At 41.5% G+C, this 26,131-nt stretch overlaps 1 protein-coding gene across 3 annotated transcripts; it reads left to right on the forward strand.

Moving 5' to 3' along the window:
* Nucleotides 1–12,214: 12,214 nt before the first annotated feature.
* On the forward strand, nt 12,215–18,685 carry COPS7A (COP9 signalosome subunit 7A). 3 transcript variants are annotated; one of them, XM_015061380.3, is made up of 8 exons: nt 12,215–12,529; nt 12,896–13,100; nt 14,808–14,883; nt 15,341–15,429; nt 16,393–16,595; nt 17,206–17,311; nt 17,476–17,627; nt 17,795–18,685. In XM_015061380.3, the coding sequence occupies exons 2-8, from the start codon at nt 12,939–12,941 to the stop codon at nt 17,832–17,834; spliced, it is 828 nt and encodes a 275-aa protein (XP_014916866.2). In that variant the 5' UTR covers nt 12,215–12,529; nt 12,896–12,938; the 3' UTR covers nt 17,835–18,685. The 3 variants fall into 3 exon arrangements, with proteins under 3 accessions (XP_014916866.2, XP_014916867.2, XP_014916865.2); XM_015061381.3 differs by having other exon boundaries at nt 12,223–12,412; XM_015061379.3 differs by having other exon boundaries at nt 12,227–12,443.
* The last annotated feature ends 7,446 nt before the right edge of the window (nt 18,686–26,131 follow it).

Raw genomic sequence — 26,131 nt, forward strand, 5'->3', positions numbered from 1 at the left:
CAATTTTATTTACTAAATAGTCCCTCCCTTCTGCCTGATCTGCTTTGGTAACTCTGTTATGTATCAAAGTTCTATATCGGATCTGTTTCTGGACCCTATTCTGTTTAGTCAACTTTTTAAAACCTGCACCAATAGCACACTGTCCTATAGCTTTAAAATAAACCTAGATATCTCCTAGAGCAAATGCCACCTTGCCAATACACTCTTTTGGGGGAATATTTTGCCATTTCTTGGCCATTGCTGTATTTGAGAATCAACTTGTCAAGTTCCACAGGATTTTGATTGGAATTGCACTGAATCCAAAGTCCAATTTGAGTCTGACATCTTTTGGATATTGAAATTTCCTATCATGCATTTGGGATATCTTTTCCTTTATTTAGGTCCTTAATGTCTTTCAATGATGTTGTGTCATTTTCTGCATACAGATTATGCACATCTTTGGTTTTATTTATTCCTAGGCACTTCATTGCTTTTGTGTTATGGTAAATGGTATCTTTAAGATGACATTTCAAATTGGTTTTTGATGGTAAATAGAAATGCAATTGATTTTCAATATTGGTTTTAGAGCCAACCGCTTTGATAAGCTCTCTCTGCTGTATAATTTTTCTATAGACTTTTTAAATTTTCTACAAAGACAATCATGTCATCTGCAAATGACGGCAGTTTGCTTTTTCCTTACTGATACTATGCCTATAATTTCCTTTTCTTGTGCTGGCCAGGATCTCTAGTACAATGTTGAATACAAGCAGTGATAGCTGGCATCTTCCTTTTGTTCCCGGTTTTAAAAGAAATGCTTCCAATGTTTTCCCAGTAAGAATAGTGTTTTCTGTGTGTTTTTTAAAAATAACTTTTATCAAGTTAAGGAAAAATCCCTTTTATTCCTAGTTTGCTAAGAGTTTTGTCATGTATGGGTGTTGAATTAAATGCTCCTTAAAGCTCATTTTTACTGTGAAATGTGACACACGTAAAGACAAATGCAACAAAAATAAATATAAAATATATTGAGTACTTACAAAGGGAAAACTTACAGAGGAAATACTCCCGTGACTACCATCCAGGCTAACTAAAAAACCTTACCAGTGTTCAAAAAGGACTTGTGTGTTCCTGCTTGCTCATACATCATTCCCTCCTCGCCATAGGTAAGCAGTATTCTGACTTTTAAGGCAATTACTTCCTTGCTTTTCCTCATATGTGTGTACATTCCTTAACTATATAGTTTCTTTTGTCTGCTTTTGAAGATATATGTATAAAACTGTATGTATTTGTTATGTATATGTAGAAGTGGAATTAATGCATCATAGGGCATCTTCCACTTTATTAAATAATGCTAACCAGTTTTCCACAGTGGTTTAACCACTTGTACTCTCATTAACTATATATGAGAATTGCTTTTACTCTGGATTCTTGTCAACATTTGATTTTTTCAGACTTTAATTTTAGCTATTTTTGTTCATACAGTGATATTTCATTATGGCTTTAATTTGCATTGCTTGGTTACTAATGAAGGGGAGCAACTTTTCATGTTTGTTGACCTTGTGGATTACCTCTTGTGAAGTTGTAGTTTAAATCTTTAGTTCACGCTTATAATTTCTGTTGTTAGGAGGTTTTTTCCTATTAATTTGTAATATTTCCTATTAACTTATATACATCCTGGATACATCCTTTGTTAGTTATATATGTTATAAATACTTCTTTCTGTTCTGTGGCCTGTCTTTTGGTGAACAGATGTTCTTGATTTTTTTTAATCATAGGCTTAAACATTCTTTTTAAAATATTTTTTATTCTAGAGAGAAAAAAAGAGAGAGAGAGGATGAGCAGGGGAGAGGGGACAGAACGAGAGAGAGAATCCCAACCAGGCTCCACACTCAGTTCAGAACCCAGCCAGGGCTTGATCCCACAATGTTGGGATCATGACCAGAGCCAAAATTAAGAGTTGGATACCCAGCTGACTGGGCCAGCCAGGTGCTCCTGTTCTTGGTTTTAATGTAGTAAAATTGATCAATCTTTTTCTTCATAGTTAGTGTATTTGAGTCTTAAGAAATACTTCCCTACTCCGAATTCATGAATATATTCTATATTTATTTATTTATTGATTGATTTATAGTTTACTTATTTATTGATAGGGAAGGATAGAAAGAGGGGGAGAGAGAGAATCCCAAGAAGGTTCTGCACTGTCAGTGTGGAGCCTGACACGGGGTTCAATCTCACAAACTGTGATATCAAGACCTCAGCTGCAATCAAAAGTTGGATGCTTAACTAACTGAGTCACCCAGGCACCTCCATTCTTTTGAATTTTCTACATATGCTATCACGTTTTAATATTTTCTAAAAATGGCAACGGCTTTGCTTCTTTTTTTATCTCATCCTTTATCCTTTTTTCCCTTGTCTTAGTGCTGTGGTTAGGATCCCCATTACAAGACTGAATAGAATTAGTGATACCAGGGATTCCTTTATCAGATTAACAAGTTCTCTTTGAGTTTTCTAAAATACTTTTTTAAGTAGGCTTCACACCCAGCACAGAGCCCAGTGCTGGCCAAAGTCATGACCCTGAGATCAAGGCCTGAGTTGAGATCAAGAGTCAGATGTTTGTTGATACTACCCAAAGCAATCTACATATTCAATGCAATCCCTATCAAAATAACACCAACATTTTTCACAGAGCTAGAACAAACAGTCCTAAAATTTGTACGGAATTAGAAAAGACCCCGGATAGCCAAAGCAATCCTGGAAAAGAAAACCAAAGCTGGAAGCATCACAATTCCGGACTTCAAGCTGTATTACAAAGCTATTATCATCAAGACTGTATGGTACTGGCACAAAAACAGACACTCAGATGAATGGAACAGAATAGAGAACCCAGAAATGGACCCAGAAACGTATAGCCAACTAATCTTTGGCAAAGCATGAAAGAATATCCAATGGAAGAAAAGACAGTCTCTTCAGCAAATGGTGTTGGGAAAACTAGACAGCAACATGCAGAAGAATGGACCTGGACCACTTTCTTACACCATACACAAAAATAAACCCAAAATAGATGAAAGACCTAAACATAAGACAGGAAGCCATCAAAATCCTAGAGGAGAAAATAGGCAAAAACCTCTTTGACCTTGGCTGCAGCAACTTCTTACTTGATATGTCTCTGGGGGCAAAGGAAACAAAAGCAAAAATGAACTATTGGGACTTCATCAAGATAAAAAGCTTCTGCACAGTGAAGGAAGCAACCAGCAAACCTAAAAGGCAACCTATGGAATGGGAGAAGATATTTGCAAATGACATATCAGATAAAGGGTTAGTATCCAAAATCTATAAAGATCTTATCAAACTCAACACCTAAAAAACAAATAATCCAGTGAAGAAATGGACAAAAGACATAAACAGACATTTTTCCAAAAAAGACATCCAGATGGCTAACAGACACTTAAAAAAATGTTCAACATCACCCATCATCGGGGAAATACAAATCAAAACCACAGTGAGATACCACCTCACACCTGTCAGAATGGCTAAAATTAACAACTCAGGTAACAACAGATGTTGGCAAGGATGCAGAGAAAAAGAAACCCTTTTGCACTGCTGGTGGGAATGCAAACTGGTGCAGTCACTCTGGAAAATAGTCTGAAGATTCCTCAAAAAATTAAAAATAGAACTACGCTATGACCCGGTAATTGCACTACTAGGTATTTATTGAAAGGATGCAGGAGTGCTGTTTCGAAGGGCACATGGACCCCAATGTTTATAGCAGCACTAATGACAATAGCCGAAGTATGGAAAGAGCCCAAATGTCCATCAACTGATGAATGGATAAAGAAGTTGTGGTATATATATACCATGGAATATTACTCAGAGATAAAAAAAAAAAAAAAAAAAGAATGAACCTTTGCCATTTGCAATAATGTGGATGGAACTAGAGTGAATTATGCTAAGCAAAATAAGTTAGAGGAAGACAAATATCATATGATTTCACTCACATGTGGAATTTAAGATACAAAACAGATGAACATAAGGGAAGGGAAGTAAAAATAATATAAAAACAGAGAAGGAGATAAACCATAAAAGACTCTTAAATACAGAGAACAAACTGAAGGTTGCTAGTGGTGGAGTTGGGTGGACTGATGGGATAAATGGTTGAGGGGCATTAAGGAGGACAATTGTTGGGATGAGCACTGGGTGTTATATGTAAGTGATGAATCACTAAATTCTACTCCTGAAATCATTATTATGTTATTATGTTATGTTATTATTATGATACATTATTATGTATCATTATGTTAACTAACTTGGATTAAAAAAAAAAAGTCTGACATTTAACTGACTGAGCCACCCAGGTGCCCCTCTAAAAAAATTTTTTTTATCAAAAATGCATGTTGATTTCATCACATGCTTTTTCTGTATTTATTGAGATGATTGTGTGATTTATTCCTTTAAGGTACTAATATGATGAATAGAATGAGTGTATTTTCTAATATTAAGCTACCCTTGAATTCTTGACATAAATTCAAGTTAGTCTTGGTGTATTATCTTTTAGCACATTGCTGGATTCAGTTTGCTAGTGTTTTATTGAAGATTTTTGTGTCTCTGTTAATAAATGAAATTGGCCTATATAATTTTCCTTTCTAATATTGCCCCTTTCTGGTTGGTTATGAAAGCAATTCTGGTCCCATATAATGAGTTGAAGAGAGTCCTTTCTTTTCCTATTTTCTGCAAAATTTATATAAGATTAATGTGATCTGCACTTTGGCAGTTTGGTGCTACTTGCCTGTATGATGTTGTTCTTAACTCTTTCTTTTTCTTTCACACCTCACATCTAATCTATTTGCAAATTCTCTTTATTCGAGCTTTAAATTAAATTCCAAATCCAACTACTTCTCACCTCCACTGCTACCACCCTCATCTAACCCACAGCCATCTCTCACTTGGGTAATTACTGTGGACTCCAGACTGGACTCATTGTTTCTGTCCATGCAGCCATCATACTAAAAAAGAAAATTTTTGAAAAGTGATCTCTACACCCAGTGTGGGGCTCAAGCTCATGACCCCGGGATCAAGAATCACACACTTCATTGACTGAGCCAGCCAGGTGCCCCACAGCCTTCCTATTTTAAATATATGGGTAAGAACCTATTACTCATCTGCTCAAATCTTCCACTGGCTGTTCATCTCACTCAGAGTAAGCACCAAAGTCCTTACAATGGTCCACAAGGCCTGATAAGAGCTAGTCACCTTGTTCTCTCTCTGACCTCATCCCCTAAGTCTCTCCCCTTGCTCACTCTGCTCTAACCACAGAGGCCCCCTTGATGTTCTTCAAACACATCAAGTATGTTCTCATCTCGAGCCTTTATATTTGTAGTTGGCTCTGCCTGGAATATCATCCCCATAGAAATCCCCAGGACTTGCTCCTTTGTCTTCTTTTAACATCTCTGCTCCATTGTCACCTTATCGGAGAGGTCTTTTCTTACTACAATATATAAAATAGTGGGGCACCATCAACTCTTGATTTCGGTTCAGGTCAGATCTCATGGTCATGGGATCAAGCCCTTTGTCAGGCTCCACACTGAGTGTGGATCCTGCTTAAGATTCTGTCTCTCTCGGGGTGCCTGGGTGGCTCAGTCAGTTAAGCGTCTGACTTCAGCTTAGGTCACCATCTCACAGTTTGTGGGTTCGAGCCCTGCATTGGGCTCTGTGCTGGCAGCTCACAGCCTGGAGCCTGCTTCAGATTCTGTGTCTCCCTCTCTCTCTTCCTTTCCCCCGCTCACACTCTGTCTCTCTCTCAAAAATAAATAAACATAAAAAATAAAAAAAAAAAGATTCTCTCTCTCTCTCCTTCTGCCCCCCCCCACTCACATGTGCACACTCTCTCTAAAATAAACTACAATTTAAAAATAAATAAATAAAATACCAAATGTCTCCTACATTCTCCCTACCCCTCTCCTTGCTTTATTCTTCTTCATAATATTTATTACCTCCTGACCATTAATGTACATATGTATGTACTACCTGAGTCTCAACACAAGAATGTAAATACCAAGGTATTTTATCTATATGCCTAGTAGCTAGAACAATGCCTGGCTATAAGAGGTGCTCAATGTATAACCTTTTGAATCAACGATGAATATATTATTATGTGTCTGACTCCTTGGTGTCAGTCAGCTTCTCTAGCTTTATTTCAGTGCATTTTGTTTTTCATCCTTAACATTAAAAACAGAGCACAGCCCCTCCCCCCATTGACCTTGTACATAACTGTCAGTAACAAGTGAAAGCATGGTTACTTTGTAGGCTTTGCTTAAATTTCATTAGCTCCCATTTTCTTGTTGGAGATCTTTATTTTTCTGCCCTTATCCTCTTTCCTCATCTCTATTCCTTTGTTTTCTTTTTTTTTTTTAAGATTTTTAAAAAATGTTTATTTATTTTTGAGACAGAGAGAGATCAGGAGAGGGGCAGAGAGAGAGGGAGACAGAGGATCCAGAGCAGGCTCCATGCGACAGCAGAGAGCCCAATGTGGGGCTTGAACCCACAAACCACGAGCTCATGACCTGAGTCAAAGTCAGATACTTAACTGAGTCACCCAGGCGCCCAAGGACTACATCTCAGATTATCTCTGTCTCTCTCTTCCCTCCTTCCTTTCTGCTTTTTCTTTTCTTTCCTTTCTTTCTTTCTTTCTTTCTTTCTTTCTTTCTTTCTTTCTTTCTTTCTTTCTTGATTTTATTTTATTATTTTTTTCAATAATCTCCACACCCAACATAGGGCTCAAACTCACAACCCTGAGATCAAGAGTCACAGGCTCCACTAGCTAAGCCAGCCAGGCAACCCTGTTTCTTCTTTCTTAACACAGTGTCAAAATCAGACAAACTTGCATTTGGATCTCAGCTAATTATACTGACCTTCAATAAATTATTTAACTTCTGTGACCCTCAGTGTCCCCACAGGTTAACTAAGATATTGATATGCACCTCAAAGGGTTGTTGTAAAGATTGAATAACAACAGCAACAACACCCTACAGCTAACATCATACTTAGTGGTAAGAAACTAGAAGCTTTCTCATTAAGGTCAAGTACAAGGCAAGGAAGTCCCTTCTCACCACTCCTCTTCAACATTGCACTGGAAATCCTTGCTAATGTAATAAGGAAATAAATAAATAAATAAATATTTTAAAAAATATAAAAGGTATACAGATTGGGAACAAAAACATAAAACTGTCTTTGTTTACAGAGGACATAATCATTTATGTAGGAAATCTGAAAAAATTGATTAAAAAAATTCTCCTAAAAAAACCCCAAAACTCTCTTGGAACTAATAAGCAAGTATAGCAAGTTTTGGGGTCCCTGGCTGGCTCAGTGGGTGGAGTGTGTGGTTCTTGATCTCAGGGATGTAAGTTCGAGCCCCAAGTTGGGTGTAGAGATTACTTAAAAATAAAATAAAATCTTAAAAACAAACAAATAAACAAAAGAAAAACAGAAGTCAATTGCTTTCCTATATACCAACAATGAACAAGTGGAATTTGTAATTTAAAACAACAACATTCACATTAGCACGCCCAAAAGTGAAATACTTAGGTGTACATCTAACAAAATGTACATAAGATCTATTTGAGAAAAACTATAAAACTCTGATGAACAAAACTAAAGAAGAATTAAATAAATGGAAAGATAATCCATCTTTATGGATATGAAGAATCAGTATTATCAAAATATCAGTTCTTCTCATCTTGACCTATAGAGTCAATGCAATCCCAATCCCAGAAAGTTATCTTAAGGATATTAACAAACTGAGGCAAAAGGCCCAGAATAGCCTATACAATACTGAAGGGGAAAAACAAAGTTAGGAAACTGAAACTATCTGATTTCAGGGCTTACTATAAAACTATGGTAATCAAGGGGTACCTGGATGGCTCAGTTGGTTAAGTATTGACTTCAGCCCAGGTCACGATCTCGTGGTTTGTGGGATCACACCCTGCATTGGGCTCTGTGTTGCCAGCTCGGAACCCGGAGCCTACTTTGGATTGTGTATTTCCCTCTCTCTGCCCTTCTCAAACTCTATCTCTCTCTCAAAAATAAATAAACATTAAAAAAATTTAAAGCTATAATAATCAAGACAGTGTAGTATTGGTGAAAAAATAGACAAATAGATCAGTGTACCAGAATAGAGAGCCCAGAAATAGACCTCTATAAATATAGTCAAGTAACCCTTGACAAAAAAAGCAGAAGCAATACAATGGATCAAAGATAATCTCTTCACTTTTGGTGACTGTGAAGATGGGGAGATCCTGGCCTGGCCAAGGATGTTGGATCTCATTGTACTCCTAACTCTTCGACCTTTGTCTGAAGTCCCTCAATAAAATGGTTTGATCCTCTCCCCTTAAAAAAAGATAATCTCTTCAACAAATGATGCTGGAACACTGTATTATTCACATGAAGAAAAGAAAGAAAGAAAGAAAGAAAGAAAGAAAGAAAGAAAGAAAGAAAGAAAGAAAGAAATTTAGACACAAGAAATTTGGCAAAATTAACTCAAAATGGGTCACAGACCTAAATGCAAGATGCAAAACTATAAAACTCCTGGAAGATAACAGGAAAAACGTAGATGACCTTGAGTATGTTAATGCCTTTTTAGATACAACACCAATGACACAATCCATGAAAGAAATAATTATAAGCTGGACTTAATTAATATAAAAAAACTTCTGTTCTGCAATAGACCAACTAGAGAAGAGAATTAGAAGACAAGCCACAGACTGGTAGATAATATTTGCAAAAGACACAGCTGATAAAAGATTGGTAGCCAAAATATACAAAAAACTCAACAAACAAGAAGGGGAGCCCTGGGTGGCTCAGTTAAGCGCTCGACTCTTGGTTTCAGCTCAGGTCAGGATCTTATAGTTCGTAAGTTTGAGCCCTGTGTCAGGCTCTGTGTTGTCAGTGAGGAGCCTGCTTGGGATTCTCTCTGTCTCCTTCTCTCTGAACCACCTCCCTCTTTCTCAAAATAAATAAATAAACTTAAAAAAAAAACAACTAAATTGGGGCCCCTGGGTGGCTCAGTTGGTTAAGCGTCTGACTTTGGCTCAGGTCATGATCTCGCCATTCATGAGTTCAAGCCCCATGTTGGTCTCTGTGCTGACAGCTCGGGGCCCAGATCCTGCTTAGGATTCTGTGTCTCCTTCTCTCTATGCCGCTCCCCTGCTTGTGCTCTGTCTCTCTCTCAAAAGTAAATAAACGTTAAAAAAAATTAAAAACAAACAAAAAACCCCAAAAAACTCAATGAACAAGAAAACAAACAACCCAATTAAAAAATGGGCCAAAGACCTTAACCGATACTTTATTAAAGACATCCAGAAGGCAAGTAAGTATATGAAAGGATATTCCACATCATATGTCATCAGGGAAATGCAAATTAAAACAACAAGATACCACTACACATCTAGTAGAAGGGCCAAAATCTGGAACACTGACAATACCAAAGTTTGCTAATGTAATAAGCATGTGGAGCAAAAGAAACTTTCATGCATTGCTGATGAGTACAGCCATTTTGGAAGACAGTTTGGTGGTTTCTTACAAAACTAAATATACTCTTACCATATGATCAAGTGATCATGCTCCTTGATGTTTACTCAAAGGAACAGAGAACTTTGTCTATACCAAAACCTGCACATAGATGTTTATAGCAGCCTTATTCATAATTGCCAAAACTTGGAACAGACAAGAAGTCTTTCGGTAGGTAAATAGATAAACTGTAGTACATCCAGACAATGGAATACTAGTGGTGCTAAAAAGAAATGAACTATTAAGCCATGAAAAGATAGGGAGGAATGTTAAAGTGCAAAAAGCCAATATGAGAAGGCCACATATGGTATGGTATGTTTTCCAATCTATGACATTCCAGAAAAGGCAAAACTGTGGAGACAATGAAAAAAGATCAGTAGTTGCCAGGGGTCCAGGGTGGGGAGAGGTGAACAGGTAGGGCACAGAGAATTTTTCAGGCAGTGAAAATACTCCGTATGACATTATAATTATGGGTATATGTCATTATTCATTATCCAAATCTACTGAATGTACACCACCAAGACTGAACCCTTAGATAAGCTGTGGACTTTGGATGATTATGATGTGGTCAATATAGATTCATCCTTGGTAAAAAAAAAAAAAAAAAAAAAATATATATATATATATATATATATATATATATATATATATATATATACCATTTTGGTGAGTAATGTTAATGGGGAGGTTAGGCACATGTGGGATCAGGACTTATGAGGAATCTTTGTACTTTACTCTCAATTTTATTGTAAACCTAAAGCTAAAAATAAAGTATTAAAATTTTTTTTTAAATTATTTTAAGTAGGCTCCATACCAACATGGGGTTTGAACTCACAATCCTGACATCAAGAGTCACACGCTCTACTAACTGAGCCAGCCAGGTGCCCCTAAAAAATAAAGTCTTGGAGTGACTGGGTGGCTCCAAGTTGGCTGAGTGTCCAACTCTTGATTTTGGCTGTGGTTATGATCCCAGGGTTGTGGGACAGAGTCCTATGTCAGGTTCTGTGCTGGACCCTGCTTGGGATTCTCTCTCTCTCTCTCTCTCTCTCTCTCTCTGCCCCTCTCCCCCACTCTCTAAAATTAAAAAAAAAAAAAGTCTGAAAGTTGAACAAATAAGTAAAGACATGGCACATAATAGAACATATGTGGACTCTTGTTCTTTCCTCATATTTTTCTTTTTCCTTCCCTCTTTAAACAATTTTTTAGTGGCTTATTTACTTATTTTTTGAGACAGAGACAGAGTGTGAGCAGGGTAGGGGCAGAGAGAGAGGGAGACACAGAATTCAAAGCAGACTCTAGGCTCTGAGCCCAATGCAGGTCTTGAACCTATGAACCGTAAGATCATGACTTGAGCCGAAATCGCATGCTTAACCGACTGAGCCACCTAGGTGCCCGTTTCCTTTCCTCTTTAAATTGGTAAGATTGGACTCCTTAATTCTTTGGTTCTTTCAAACTTTGGATATTTTGGTATGCTTTTGATTCCTTTTCCTCACTTTTGTGTCATCTCTTCCCTTATTTTCTTCTTCTCTCTCTCCTCTGCCTCCTCCTTTTTTGATCCTTTCTCTCTCCCTGCCCCTCATCTCCTTACTCTGGTTCTGCTTCTCATTTGCTATCGTAAACTAAGCCATGTGGACCATAAACTTTGAGTTTGAAGTCCCTTCAGCTCCAGCAGTCTAACAGTCCTGTGATACTCCCTTCATTTATGTTCTCTTCCCACCCCCCCACTTTCTTCTCATTTCATTGCTTATAAATTGCTTAACTTCCCTGGGCCTCAGCTTTTCCATCTGGAAAATTGAAACAATAATAGATTGTTATCAATATCAAATGAATTAAGTAAAGCTCTTAGTTCAGCGCCTAACACAAAGGCCTCCGAGATGTCATTAACTTTGTTCTCATTTGACCTTCTGCAAGCAAGCCTGGTATGAAATTTAAACACTATAGAAATGTTAGTTGTTTATTATTTTCCCTAAAGTATCATGGTGACATGGAAGAATGGTCTCAGGCTTGAAGAAACCCGAGTTTCAGGCAAATCTCTAAATTCTTATGAGCCTCAGTTTCCTTATCTGTAAAATGAGAATAATAACAGATGCCTTCCTTCCACCGAGAGGTATTTCCTCTCTGAAGAATTAAAAGATGTAATGCACAGCAAAGCATCACTCTACCATGATAAACGGTGTCCTGGAGTCACACTAGGGATGCGGTATGAGGATTCAATGAGATAAGATAACTGACCAACAGTAAGCACTCAATACAAGTTATCTATTATTACTTCCTTTACTTTTTCCACTTCTTTCCTCTTGCTTCTCAAAAAAAAAAAAAAAAAAAAAGTGGTTAAAATAGCCAGGTGATCCTTGCTGCTAAACTTCTATCATTGATTCTTGTCTCCTTCCTATCTCCTCCTCATTTCTTTTTCCCGCAACCCCTCCCCCTTTCCCTTCTCCCTCTCTGTTTCCCGTTACAGCTTTCCTGTCCCTCAGACACAGTGTGCAGCCCCGGACTCCAGCTTTCAGGCAGCTTAGATACTGACACCCAGCACCTGCTGGAGACCAGAGGTTCCCTCTACATTTAGCGTCTTGCGCTCGCTCAACAATAAAGTTTTATTGAAACAGGACAGGAAAAAAGGCGCCCGTCACTCTCCTCAACAGCCAATCAGAGAGTAGAATGACTGGCGCTCGCAGGAGCTTCAGCCGGCGGAAGGCAGGGGAGGGGCATGTCCCGCCCCAAACCGGTCTCTTAAGAGCGGAAGTACGACCCGGAAACCAGCCATAGAGTTTAGTGGCCAGAGCGACTCTGCAGGAAGGTGGCAGGAAAGGCTCAGAACAGCTGCCGGAGGTGACGGAGCAGCGGCCCCGCCCGGTGTGCTGGAAGACGAAGCTTCCAGGTAGCGGCCGGCCCGCAGAGTCTGACCCAGGGTACGACTGGGCAGTCGGCGTGAGCCTACGGTCCCTGGGCGGCCTCTTTAAGGGAGGGGGCGGAGCCACGCGGAAGGATCTTGAGGGTGAGGTCACGTGGTTGGGGGCACTTGCGGGGCACCAAGGAAATTTGAGGGACTGTTATTGGGGTGTACACCATGTGACGCCCCTTCCCCCACTACATCCTGTGCCTAGGGGTTCAATGGGGTGCACGTGGTGGGGCTTGGGATTGGCCCAGGGATGGGGGAGGGGGCGTGGCAACCCTGTCTCAGTCAGGTTTCCATCAAAGTGGCCAATTGTAGGATTCCTAGATCCGAGTTTTAAACTACTCCACCTCTGTTTCCTCATTTGCAGAAGTGACTCAGTGCGTCTGCAATCCAGCCCCTGACCCCAGTGCTTCTCGTCCTCCCAGTGTTCAGGGACCTCCAGCTTCACATCCTCTTTCCTTGCAGCTCCAGATATCCTGAGCCCAGGTCCCCCCAGCTCAGTGCAGCCATGAGTGCCGAGGTGAAGGTGACAGGGCAGAACCAGGAGCAATTTCTGCTCCTGGCCAAGTCAGCCAAGGGGGCAGCGCTGGCCACACTCATCCACCAGGTGCTGGAGGCTCCTGGTGTCTACGTGTTTGGGGAACTGCTGGATATGCCTAATGTTAGAGAGGTGGGTTCCTGACCTGGATAGCCCACAGGGAGGCTTGGGTCTAAGTTTGAATTTGAGAATGGGTGGGCAGGACTCACTGGCAACCGCATAACCATTCAGTTGAATTAGAATATGATGATGATTAGTTAGCAGCTGGCATAAATAAGTAGGCAGGTAAACCTCTTAGTTCCCTTTGGTGATGAGTGATCTGTAAAACCCAGTATTTTTCATTTTTAAGCAAAAGAACATGTGGTTCAGAAAAGGAGACCTGATTCCAGCCTGTCTCCACCAATGTAGTAGCCCTTAATAAAATCATGTCACCTTGATCAGGTCATTTTTACTTTAGGACCTCAGTTTTTTCTTTTAAAATTGGAGTGGACACTGCCCTTCACTGTTAATTATAGAAATCAGGTGAGATTATGGGAAGTATAAAGTCCAGTACAAATGGAAGGAATGAAGGTGAAACTGATATGCCCTCCTCTCCCCACTTTGTCCCCTTTGCTAATTCACTTAAGTGAGGTAAATGTCTAGAAGTGTTAGAAGGTGTCTTTTCCCCAGAGACAAGATGCTAGGAACAGAGCAGAGAGAACTATTCACACAGAAGAGGCAGGGTTAAAAGTTAAAGTCTAGAGTGGGTGGGTCACAAAGATGTTTGACATTAGCCCAAGTCCTGAGATGCTATGGCATTGGTATATGGGCAAACTGTGTTAAGTTTTTGAGGGCCAGTGATTGACTGAGTCAATGGATTTAACCTTTTGGGACCACTCTGGTATGGAGAAAACTGCCTTTCTCTCCCTGCTTTCCTAGGCCGTGGAACTAAAGAGGGTCCATTAAGGTGAAGAAAAAGAAGTATTTATTGGGTGTTTGTTTATCTCTCTGCTAGTCATCTGGGAATACCAGAGAAATACAAGACACAGTGCAGACACAGTGCTTATTACTCTTCTAAAACTTATATTCCAGTTGCAGAGATAAGATAAATGGATATAGATGTGTAAATTATTTATTTAGCAAGTATTTATTGAGAGCCGAACACGCGCATAGCTCTTCTAGAACTAAGTGGGATACCAGGGACTAGTAAGGGACCTAAGCGGGATACCAGGGACTGGTACTCTTACTGAAAAGAAGGATATTCTTAGGTAACAGCCTAAATTAAGTGCCAGTATGAGTGATCAGTGATAGGAGAGGAGATCTGGGTGCGCTGACCTGGGTGATGAAAGCCTCCTGGGTGCAGCAGGTCTGACACAGAGGCCACAAATTCCAGCACCTGCTGAGGCCATGCAGCTGTCGGAGATGAGTAAGGCTAATGCAGGAGTGTTGGGTGAATTAGGAAGGACAGCAGACTTCCTAAAGGATATTCAGATTCAGAAATATGAAACACACCCTAAGGACAGGAAAACTGTGTGTGTGTGTGTGTGTGTGTACATGTACATGCATGTGCACGTGCTGCTGAACACTTGTTTTCAATTCAGAATTTAGGGTAAGAATTGAAGATGTATGGAGGAAGAGGGCCTGGTGAATTGGGAGAATAGTGTAAACAAAGGCCGTGAGGTAGAAATGAGGCCTTCCCATAGGGAGAGTGATCAGAGAGGCAGAGAGGTCCTCTCCGTGAGCTGGGAGAGATGATGGGAGAGGGGCCAGATGGGGCCAGAAAGTGGAATTCAAAACAGGGTAAGGCTGGGAGGCTGGGGAGAGGCCCATCCTGTCACATCTTCCTTCCTATTCCTGCAGCTGGCTGAGAGTGACTTCGCTTCCACATTCCGGCTGCTCACAGTGTTTGCTTATGGGACATATGCTGATTACTTAGGTAACCGGAGAGCTAGAGCTCTGGCGTCGTGGAGGTGGGAGAAGGGCAATTTCTGTCTCTTTTTTTTAAATGTTTATTTATTTTTGAGACCACGCACAAGCATCCTTGTGAGAGTGGGGGATGGGCAGAGAGAGAGAGACAGAGACAGAGCATCCAAGCAAGCTCTGAGCTGTCAGCGCAGAGCCCAGTGTGGGGCCTGAATTCACAAACTGTGAGGTCATGACCTGAGCTGAAGTCGGATGCTTAATTGACTGAGCCACCCAGGTGCCCCCAGAAGGGCAATTTCTGAAAGAACTTAGAAGGAATTGCTGGGATACCCTCCTGGGGTACATAGGTCAGGGTTAAGACTTGAATTGGCATGGAAAACTTTAAAAAAAAAAAAAAAGGCAAAGGAAGAGGCTAGGGCTTCCCACAAAAGCGTAATCCGAACTTCCTACACTTTTTCCTTTTTTTGTAGCTGAAGCCCGGAATCTTCCCCCACTCACAGAGGCTCAGAAGAATAAGCTTCGACACCTATCAGTTGTCACCCTGGCTGCCAAAGTCAAGGTGAGTAAGAGTCCTGCCCCCCACCCCCACCCCTGCCCCCAGTCCTGAGCCAAAGAGTTATATCCCTTCACAAAGGGCCTATTTGAAGGGAATTTGCACTCAGACAGCCTATGTCCACACAGTTGTTCTGCCTTCCCACCCCCACCCTGTTCCTCCAAGGTATCTAAACTCTACTGCCTGTAGCCTTTCAGCCTGAATATTATTCTCTTAGTTTTCTGTTTTGTTTCTGTTTTTCATTCAACACTTTTTGCCTTTTGGGTCAAAATAGCAACTGGGATGCCATTCTTTTGTTTAACAATCACCCTCCCCGCTAGATGAAAGTCCCACACCAACAGCCTCAGCTTTCAGATCTGAGAACAAGACTCTCTCTTCTGGTGAAGTGCTAGGCTTCTGTTTGCTAGAAATATCTCTGCAGGTTCAGTTTTTTAAATACCCTCTCCCACCTGTCTACCTTCTCCCAATTATTATTTGATTCTCTTGTTGTTTCATGGTTTTACATAAATCACATGTCTCTCTGTCGTGAGATGCTCTTTGGAAGGAGGTGGAGTATAAATGATGCACAGTAACTCCAGATCCCTCCCACACCACATACTCCCGTTTTGTCAGGCTTATCTGGACCAAGGTCTGTGTGCTGTCCTGAGCTGTGGCCAGAGGAGTGACACCCAGGCAGATGTCACTTTCTTCCTCTGTGGCGTGGGAGGAATAAGGTCGAAGGGGAATATAAATCTTCTATTTTATTTCTGGCTATTCTTCTCAGGATGTTATTTTTCAGGTGGCAGTGCTTTTACTTATTTTGCTTTAGAACCAGCCTTTTAGAGGAAATCATTCAGGAATAGGAGCGGAGAGTAGGTAGGGGAGCCTGGGCAGGAGGGGAAAGAAGGGAAAAATCTTGGAAGCCCTTGTCTGTTTGCAGAACTGCACAGATCCCAGCCCAACCAACCACCCCCCCACCCCTGGCCCCAGTGTATCCCATATGCAGTGTTGCTGGAGGCCCTCGCCCTGCGCAATGTGCGGCAGCTGGAAGACCTTGTCATTGAAGCTGTGTATGCCGACGTTCTCCGCGGCTCCCTGGACCAGCGCAATCAGCGGCTAGAGGTTGACTACAGCATCGGGCGGGACATCCAGCGCCAGGACCTCAGTGCCATTGCTCGGACCCTGCAGGAGTGGTGAGACCCATGTCCTGGCCCTGTTCCTTCTCTTCTCACTCCAAGAAAGGGGGAGGGCTTCTGAAGGAGGGAGGGCTGGGCTGGGCTGGGCTGCAGCGGTGGAATCCCAGACGTTGAAGGGAAATGAGCTCATTCCTCCAAAGGCTTCTGAGGGCAGAAGGGAGCAGAGGAGGGCCTGGGAGGCAGGAGGCCAGAGGCAGTGTCCTTGGTACAGTAAGTGGGGGAAGGGAGGAGGAGCGGTACTGTAACCTGCACCGTCTACAGGCCATGGGTCTCTTCCACTTCCGTTTTTCTCTTTCTGTTCTTGTCTAGCTTAAATTCATTAATATATCTTTTTTATTTTATTTTTTTTCTCCAACGTCTACCCAGTTTTGTTTTTAGTTCCTACTCGCATGTTACACGTTATTCCAGGCACTTCCTATACCTCTCGTATCCGACCTGAGTGTCTCTGTGGCTCCTGGGACTCTTGTTGCCGGTGGTTTCCAGGTGCCCTGGCGAGGGTTCCTTACTCGGACAAGGGTTTGGCTGCAGGATATCCTGAGTCTGTTTTTCACGAGTGCGTGATCACCGCTGCCTTCCACTGACACTTCTTCGTTCCTGATCCTCGCAGGTGTGTGGGCTGTGAGGTGGTGCTGTCAGGCATTGAGGAGCAGGTGAGCCGTGCCAACCAACACAAGGAGCAGCAGCTAGGCCTGAAGCAACAGATCGAGAGCGAGGTGAGCAGGCAGGGGATCAGGACGGACCCAGGCTCCTCCAGCCTGGGCCAGTCGTCCTGTGCAGGGGGGTTTGCACCGTGGCTGTAGCAGATAGACAAGACAGGCAGGGACTGTCAGATTCTGGAACTTCCCTCACTATCCCCCATTTCTTTTCATGCTGGCAGGTCGCCAACCTTAAAAAAACCATTAAAGTTACAACAGCAGCAGCCGCCGCGGCTACCTCTCAGGACCCTGAGCAACACCTGACTGAGCTGCGGGAACCTGCTCCTGGCACCAACCAGCGCCAGCCCAGCAAGAAAGCCTCAAAGGGCAAGGGGTGAGCCACTGTGGCAGGAACCACTTGCTTCTGGGGTGCCCTGCTTTTACTTTAGAGACCTAGCTGTCTTCAGCCCTTCAGTCATTTGCATGGGGGTAGGATATGGGGGGAGCCCTCAGGCGTTAGGGGATTCCCTGCAGCCTTTCTCTCTCTCTTCCCCTTGACAGGCTCCGAGGGAGCGCCAAGATTTGGTCCAAGTCGAACTGAAAGGACTGTCATTTCTTCCCTGGGGATGTGGGGTCCCAGCTTCCTGCCTGTCCCTTAGGAGTCCTCAGAGAGCCTTCCTGTGCCCCTGGCCAGCTGATAATCCTAGGTTCATGACCCTTAACCTCCCTCTCCTCTCCGTGACCCCCAAGCATATATCACACCTTCTCTAGGGAGGAGGCAAGTACAAGTCATGATTTTGTTGGTACTTTTGCTTTATGTGGCTTTCTTATGTGTCTCATTATCTCCCTCCACCTCCCTGCTGTACTCTCCCCCTATTTCTTTAATGGGGGGGGGGGGCAGCAACATCTCTCCCTGTTTGTTATATATCATTGAGTAGGTGGGGCTGCTTCTCCAGCATAACCCACATGTGTTTCTTCTCGTACCTCTCCACCCCTGCATGCTTAATGCCCAGTTTGTACTCCTTACCCCCAGCCTATTTGGGCAGCATCTGAAGAGCCATAGGGCTCCCACCTTTATTCCCACCCGGAGAATTCTGGGAGCCAGTCTGCCATTCTAGGAGTCACTGGACACTTTCATCCTAGAATCCTGTCACACTACAGTTTTTTCCTTTCCTCTCTCCTCCGCTTGGGTCCTGGGAATGCTGCTGCTTCAATGACCCCAGAGCCTAAGAAGGGCAGCTGTCTCTTGAGATCTTGAGAGATGGTTCTTTCTTAGCCCTGGCTATCTTGGAAAGCCTGATGGCAATCCTGGAAGGATTTATACTTCCTTTTGTGAGTTTGGTGGGGAAGGGAAGGGGATATAGATTGTATAAAAAAAAAAAAAAAGTATATATACATATATCTATATATAACATGAAACAGAAATAAATCTATGAGAAGTCTATCTACAAACATGCCCTGAAATGGGTATCTTCTGTCTTTGGTATTCATGGTTGGGAAGAAGGTTCATTGTCAGTCCCCTCTAAAGCAAAGTACTGGAAGAAGAAGAGAACCAGATACTATGTGCTGAGTCCTGGCCTAGGAGCTGAGAGTCCTAGATCTTGAGTTGTATGACGGGACAAATTGCTCAGTAACCCAGCACTCAGTCAGGAGCAGTTGGATACTTAGCACCAACATGTGATAAGTGCTGGAGATGCAAAATGACGGTCACTGCCCCTTCTTTCAAGGAGCTTGAGTTCAGCCTGTTGCCTTCCTTCTTATAGACTTATACAGGGGGGAGTTGATAATAACCTTCAGGTTTTGCATCAGAACCACACAGAACTCTGAGATCTTAGTAAGAAGCAGCAGGCTCCTGTCTGCTGTCCAAGGCAGAACTTGCTGTGCTGGGAGGATTGGTCTCCTCCGTCTAGTGTAGGGCTGTGCACTCTTTAGAATTGGGAACTCTGGTGTAAGGGACAATTCCCCTCCTCCCACTTGCACGCGAAGCAATTGCCTCCTGAGGGTCCCACTATTGACTGAGCTGCTTTCCAGAGGTTGTGTTATTCTCTAGGCGGAGATTTAGGATAGACCACTCTTCACTGGTGCTAAAGGTCTCAGTCATAGAATTAGAAAGTGGAGTGAGATCCTGAGGTTTTGATTAAAAGTGGACTGGGTGAGGGGGCGCCTGGGTGGCTCAATCAGTTAATCATCTGACTTTGGTTCAGGTCATGATCTCATCATGGCTTGTGAGTTCAAGTCCCGTGTTGGGCTCTGTACTGACAGCCCAGAGCCTGGAGCCTGCTTCAGTTTCTGTCTTCCTCTCTCTCTGCCCCTCCCCCTCTTGCACGTGCTCTTTCTCTCTCTCAAAAATAAATGAGCATTTAAAAAAGAATTTTTTTTTAAATAAACTCCTTCTTCCTCCCACACTCTCCAATGTGTGGAAGTTGCTAATTCATGGCACTTTGAACCTGTCCCCCCTGCCTCTGCCCCTGCCCCAACTTTTCACTTGAACTTAGTATCTTGGGGTTTTTTGTAAGCTACTTCCAGCAAATGGCTCTATTACTTCCCTGACCTCTCTTAGTGCCAGCCTTCAGTGGATGGCTCCAAAGTCTACTGTGGGCTGAGCTGGGACTCCTTGCTTAACACCCAAAGCAGGAGGGGAACCATTCACATTCACAAGGACATGCAAATGAAGTTTGTGTTTGACTTACAAAGACAGGGCCCTTGGCTACCAAAGCATGAAGATGGGGCAGCAGATTATTTGGGGGCTCAGTTTTTGACCATGAAGTTTGGTTCAGGATTTAAGGATCCTACGTATATAATCAAGCACAAGGCACCAGGAAAATTTCCAACCAAGACTCTTACCACCACTGGCATACTCTTATACTGATCCCTGATGTACAGCAGTCTTAGGTGATCTTTAGGGCTGGCCCACTATGGTAAACGGAGGAAGAAGACTTGCTTTTATGAGAATTCAGAGTTCATGCATATGAAAAGGTGACACTTAAAAAATTAAGCCAAAGTGTCTGACGCTAAAAACAGAAATTGGACTAGTGTACATCTTTATGCACAAGAAGAGCAAAGACAACGTCTATAGTCAGTATTCATGAAATCCTGTTGAAGAAAGATTAGAAATTCTCCATTTAGATGTGTCTTCCAACATGTTTGGGAGCTTAGAGGGGCAGTCTAGGCAGTGTATCTAACATTGTGTAACAAATTACTCTAAAATTTAGTGGCTTAAAACAATGCACATTTTTTAAATCTCAGTTTCCTGTTTCTGTGATTCAGGAATCTGGGCACACTATTTCCTGCCTTAGGGTCCTTCATAAGGCTGTAATCAAAGTGTTAGGTGGTGCCATATCACCTCAAAGTTCCAATGGGAAGGACCTGCTTCCAGCCACACTCTTGATTATCAGCAGGATTTACTACCACCTAGGTGGCCAGACTGAGGACCTCCTTTCCGGTCTGTTGGTCAGAGGCACCCCAGATAGCCCTCTCCATCAGAGCAAGAGCCAGAGAGACCACATCAGGAAAGCAGAATCAGTCTTGTAACTTAATCACAGAAGAGGTATCTCATTACTTCTAGTCACCAGGTCCAGTCTAGTGACTGTCAGAAGTCAGGGATCATTGGAAGCCATATTGGAATTTTCCTACTACAGGCAATGTTTCTGTGGGTTACCAGCATCAGAAACATCAGGGAGTTCTTGAAAATGCATATTCCTGGAGCCTCCTCCCACTTCAGTTCCTACTGAATTCGAATTTCCAGGATGTGGACTGGAAATATCCCTTCACTGCCCTCTTTGACTCCACTCTGAGCTGTGAAGTCCCGTTTATATAAGCAGATTTACCCAGATCAGTGCCAACTTGGATCAGCTGAAAAGGTTTTTACTGCAGGGCCTTGGAGAACAGGTAAGTAGGCCCAAGGTCACCATCTGGAAGAGAAGGATGTGCAAAGGTGAAACTTCAAGTACAGGACAAGAGAGAAGACTTGACTTGTCCTTTGAGGTTCTTAAGTATATGACGATATAATTAAAAGTGTGATAAGTGCTAAGAAGTATAGAGTGACATGAAAGCATTTAACATAGGGATCTACGCCTAACCTGGGGTCAGGAAAGCCTTCAAGGATGTGATCTTTCCACTGAAACTAGAAGCCCATGTGGCAGTTAGCCTGACAAAGGGAGGGAGGATAGTGGGATGAAGACCTGGAGGCAGAAAGGTTCCATCCTGTGACCTACTGCCTCTCCCCAATTAAATAATTTGGGAAATGGGGCAGGGAATATAATTCTATTCTTTTACTTAAATGTTCATTTGTCTATTCAATGAATTGGCAAATATATCTTGGCTGAAAAATCTGAAATAGAATAAACCACAGTGGGGGCACCTGCGTGGCTCACTCGGTTAAGCGTCCGACTTCAGCCTAGGTCATGATCTCACCATTCCTGAGTTCGAGCCCTGCATCGGGCTCGGTGCTGACAGCTCAGAGCCTGGAGCCTGTTTGAGATTCTGTGTCTCTCTTTCTCTCTCTACCCCTCCTTCACTCACACTCTGTCTCTCTCAAAAATAGACATTAAAAAAAATTTAGAATAAGCCGCGATGTGTATGTTATACCTCTTGGCTTTGGGGTTTGGGGTGATTTTTGTTTTTCTGCCTGTCTCTGTTTTCCAATCTTTTTATGATATTTGCTAATAATTATAAAGACATACTTATTAAGTGCTTAGTCAAGCACTATTCTAAATGCTTTATGTATATAAACTCATTTAATCTACACAACCTACTGAGGTTTGTGCCATTATTATCCTCTTCTAAAGATGACAAAAGAGGTACAGGGAGGTTATGTAATTTGCTCGAGATTACACACATCATAAGTGGAGAAGGCACACCCCCTGCCCATCACTCCCATGTTCCGGGACAGAACGCATGGGACAGCTATCTGAGATTTCAGAGAAGTAAATGGTAGGGAGGAAGGAACCAGAATTTGAAGTTCCATGAAAACAGTGGTGGGCTTACCATCCCCTCCCCCTAACTCCATTATCACCCAGAATGCACTAAAAGGCCTCCCCAAACCTGGAAGTGTACATCAGGTATGAACTGAAAGAGTTCCTCTTGGAGCCCTCTGTTGCAGGTCTGAGGAGCAGGAAAGGGACTTCTAAGGGTCCGAGACGGGGAAATCCGTTGCTTTTCTTTTTCCCTTCTCTTCCCCCATTAGCCCCAGGCAGTACCACGGTGGTGTAGTTATAGTAGCACAATGACAGCAACAGTGACTGCACAGGCACTGAAAACTGAGGGAGAACTCCTTTGACCACAGAAGCTGTGGTCCCAAGAGTGTGAATCAAATCCCTCTGCTTTTTTCTTTCTTTGTTCTCTTGATGCTTAGCCCAGACATACAGTGGAAAATGCTCAGCACAGTAGAGAAGTTAGAGCCCCAGTTTTTTTTTGGGCAAAGGATTGGGAAAAGAAGAACGAGAGAATCAGAGTGTCAGATCACAGAGAGGAGGGAAATCGAGAGTCCCATAGAGTTGTGTATGAACTCTTGGGCTCACCTCAAAGCTGCACAAGCATGGATCTGACCTTCAACATCTTACCAAAGCTTTATGAAACGAGCTACAGGGTGGACCACTGTCTAGGTCTGACTGACCACTGGGTGGCACACATAAAGGACTGATCTAGATAGCACCACAAAGTTAAACTGACATCAGAACCACAATACAAAGAAGGTAGGTGGCTGCTTGAACCAAACCTGGTCGATAGACTGCTAAAATAAAAAACACTCTCACTAGGATTTTAATAGGATCCAGGGGCTCAAAACGATATTCAAAATATCCAGGATACAACATAAAATTACTCAGCCTACAAAGTACTCTCCAGGGAAAAGACCAACCCCAAGATGACAGAAATGTTGGAATTTAAAGCAAAGACTTCAAAGAAGTTAGTATAACTATACTGGAAGAAGAAAGGGAGAATGCTTTTGAAACAAATGGAAAGATAGAAAGTTTTAGCAAAGAAATAGAAGACATAAGGAAGAACCAAGTGGAACTTTTACAACTGAAAAATAGGAGTAACCAAAATAAAATATTCACTGGAGAGCAGAATGGAGATGACTTTGAAGATAATCAATGTAAATTATGCAACCTAAACAACAAACAAAACCCGGTTTAAAAAAAAAACAAAACCCACAGAACCTCAGAGACCTGCGGGATAAGACCAAATATCTAGCATTTGTGTCAACAGAGTCCCAGAAGGTGAGGGGAAAAAATATGATTTAGAAAAATTATTGAAAGAATCCATGGCTAAAATGTTTGGTTCCAAATTTGGCAGAAACACACAGATTCAAGAAGCTTGGTGAATGGCAAACAGAATATACTCAAAGAAACCTATGACCGGACATAATAATCAAATTGCTGAAAATCAAAGATATAGAAAAATATCCAAAGAACATCTAGAAAAAAGAATCCATTTCCTATAAGGAATCAATGACTCAGATAACTGCAGATTTCTCATCAGAAACTATGGAATTCAGAGGGAGCTGGAACAACACTTAAAGTGCTGGAAGAAAAGTGTCAAGTCAGAATTCTATATCCAATGAAAATGTCAATCAGCAATTATATAAAATAAAGACATTCTTAGGTGAAGGAAAGCATAAGGATTTGCACTAGCAGAGCTGCTGTACAAGAAATGCTAAAGAAAGTTCTTCAAACAGAAGAAAAATGATAACAGGAAACTGGGGACATCAAGAAGGAGGAGCAACAGAAATGGTAAATATAGATTGTTCTTTTAAGTTCTTTAACATGTCTATAATGGCTGAAAGTAAAAATTATGAAACTGTGGTGGGGTTTTCAGCATTTGTAGATGTAATACATAAGACAATTGCAACATAAAGGAGAGACAATAAAGGGACGGACCTACATAGTGGTAAAGCCTACATTTAATTTGAAGTGGTGAAGGACAAAATCTAAGTGGACTATGATAAGTGTGTATTTTATAAGCCTTAGAGCAAGGGTTAGGAAGCCATATTCCACAGGCTTGTTTTGTAAATAAAATGTTATTGGAACATAGTTACAGCTTACTCATTTACATAGTCTCTGGCTGCTTTCACACTATAGCACCAGATGTTTTGTTTTGTTTTAATTCCAAGATAGATAACATATAGTGTTATATTAGTTTCAGGTGTACAATATAGTGATTCAATAATTCCATACGTTACCTAGTACTCATCATGACAAATGTCCTCCTTAATCCTCATCACCTATTTCATCCATTCCCTAACCCACCTCCCCTCTGGTAACCATCAGTTTGTTCTCACTAGTTAAGAGTCTGTTTTTTGGCTTCTCTCTCTGTCTCTCTCTCTGTCTCTCTTCTCTTTGTTCATTTGTTTCTTAAATTCCATATATGAGTTAAATTATATGGTATTTGTCTTTCTCTAACTTATTTTGCTTAGCCTAATATTCTCTAGCTCCATGTCATTGCAAATGGAAAGATTTCATTCTTTTTATAACTGATTAATATTCCATTGTGTATACATACAACATCTTTATCCATTCATCAGTCAGTGGACTCTTTGGGCTGCTTCCATATCTTGGCTATTATAAATAATGCTACTCTAAACATAGGGCATCCTGAGGAGTGCCTATATCTCTTTGGGTGCATGTATCCCTTTGAATTAGCATTCTCATATTTTGTGGGTGTATACCCAGTAGTGCAATTACTGGCTCATAGGGTAGTTCTATTTTTAACTTTTTGAGGAATCTCCATACTGTTTTCCACAGTGCCTGCACCAGCGTATGGCACCAGAGTTGAGTGTTGCAAGAGACATTGTGTGACCTGCGAAGGCCAACATGTTTCTTATCTGGCCCTTTACAGATAACAGCTTGCCATTCCTGCCCTAGAACAACCACTTAAAAAACAAAAACAAACAAACAAACAAAAACTAAAAGAAAAATTTAGTGAAAACAGGTTAAAGAGAAATACTAAATAATATCCAAATAAACCAAAAGAAGGCTGGAAAGTGGAGATAGCTGAATTATCAATGGAGGAGCAAACAGAAATAATAAAGTTATAGAAGTAAATCCAAACATGAATACATTAAATGTAAATAGCCTAAATATATCAATTAAAAGATTATCTAAATGGGCTTTTAAAAACCACAAAAGATCTGACTATATTCTGCCTTCAAAAAACCCATTTTAGGTATAAAATAGGTGGGTTAAAGGTAAAAGAATGGGAAGACTTACACCATGAAAATATTAATCAAAAGAAACCTGAAGTAGCTATAGTAATATCAGGCCAATTAACTTCAGAAGAAAGAAAATTACTAGATGAACATTACATAACGAAGAAAAGTTAGATTTTCCAAGAAGACACAATTCTAAATGACTTTGTGTCTAACTGCAGAGCTTCAACATACATGAAGTGAAAACTGATAGATATCAAAGAAAAAAATGGGCAGATCCACAATTATAGTTAAAAATGTCAAAACTCCTCTCCCAGTAACCAACAGAACAAATAAACAAAATTAGCAGATGTAACGAAGTATATAGAACTGAATGATGCCATCAACCAACAGGATCTAACTTAAATTTATAGAACATGTCCCCAACACAGCAGAATCACAACTTCTTTTCAAGGGTACATGGCACATTTACCAAGATAGATTATGTCCTGAGTCATAAAACAAATCTCAACAAATTTAAAAGAAGTCCGATAAAGTATGCTCTCTGACCATTATGGAATTAAAATTAGAACTCAAGAACAGAAAACAGGGAAATCTCCAAACACATGGAAACTAAACAACATGCTCTTAAATAACCCATGGATCAAAAAGGATGTCCCGAGAGAAATTAGAAAATATTGTGAACTTAACAAAAAAGAAAATACAAAGTAGCAAAATATGTGGGATGTGGTTAAAGGCAATGATTATAGCAT

This window comes from Acinonyx jubatus, chromosome B4 (assembly GCF_027475565.1).
Source record: "Acinonyx jubatus isolate Ajub_Pintada_27869175 chromosome B4, VMU_Ajub_asm_v1.0, whole genome shotgun sequence".
Lineage (NCBI taxonomy): Eukaryota > Metazoa > Chordata > Mammalia > Carnivora > Felidae > Acinonyx > Acinonyx jubatus.

Excerpts from the sequence above, each read along its gene's own strand:
- COPS7A (XM_015061380.3), top strand. The coding sequence starts at position 12,939 with ATGAGTGCCGAGGTGAAGGTGACAGGGCAGAACCAGGAGCAATTTCTG. Across the intron at positions 13,101-14,807 it reads ATATGCCTAATGTTAGAGAG|CTGGCTGAGAGTGACTTCGC; the intron begins GTGGGTTCCTGA and ends CTATTCCTGCAG. Across the intron at positions 17,312-17,475 it reads AGCAACAGATCGAGAGCGAG|GTCGCCAACCTTAAAAAAAC; the intron begins GTGAGCAGGCAG and ends TCATGCTGGCAG.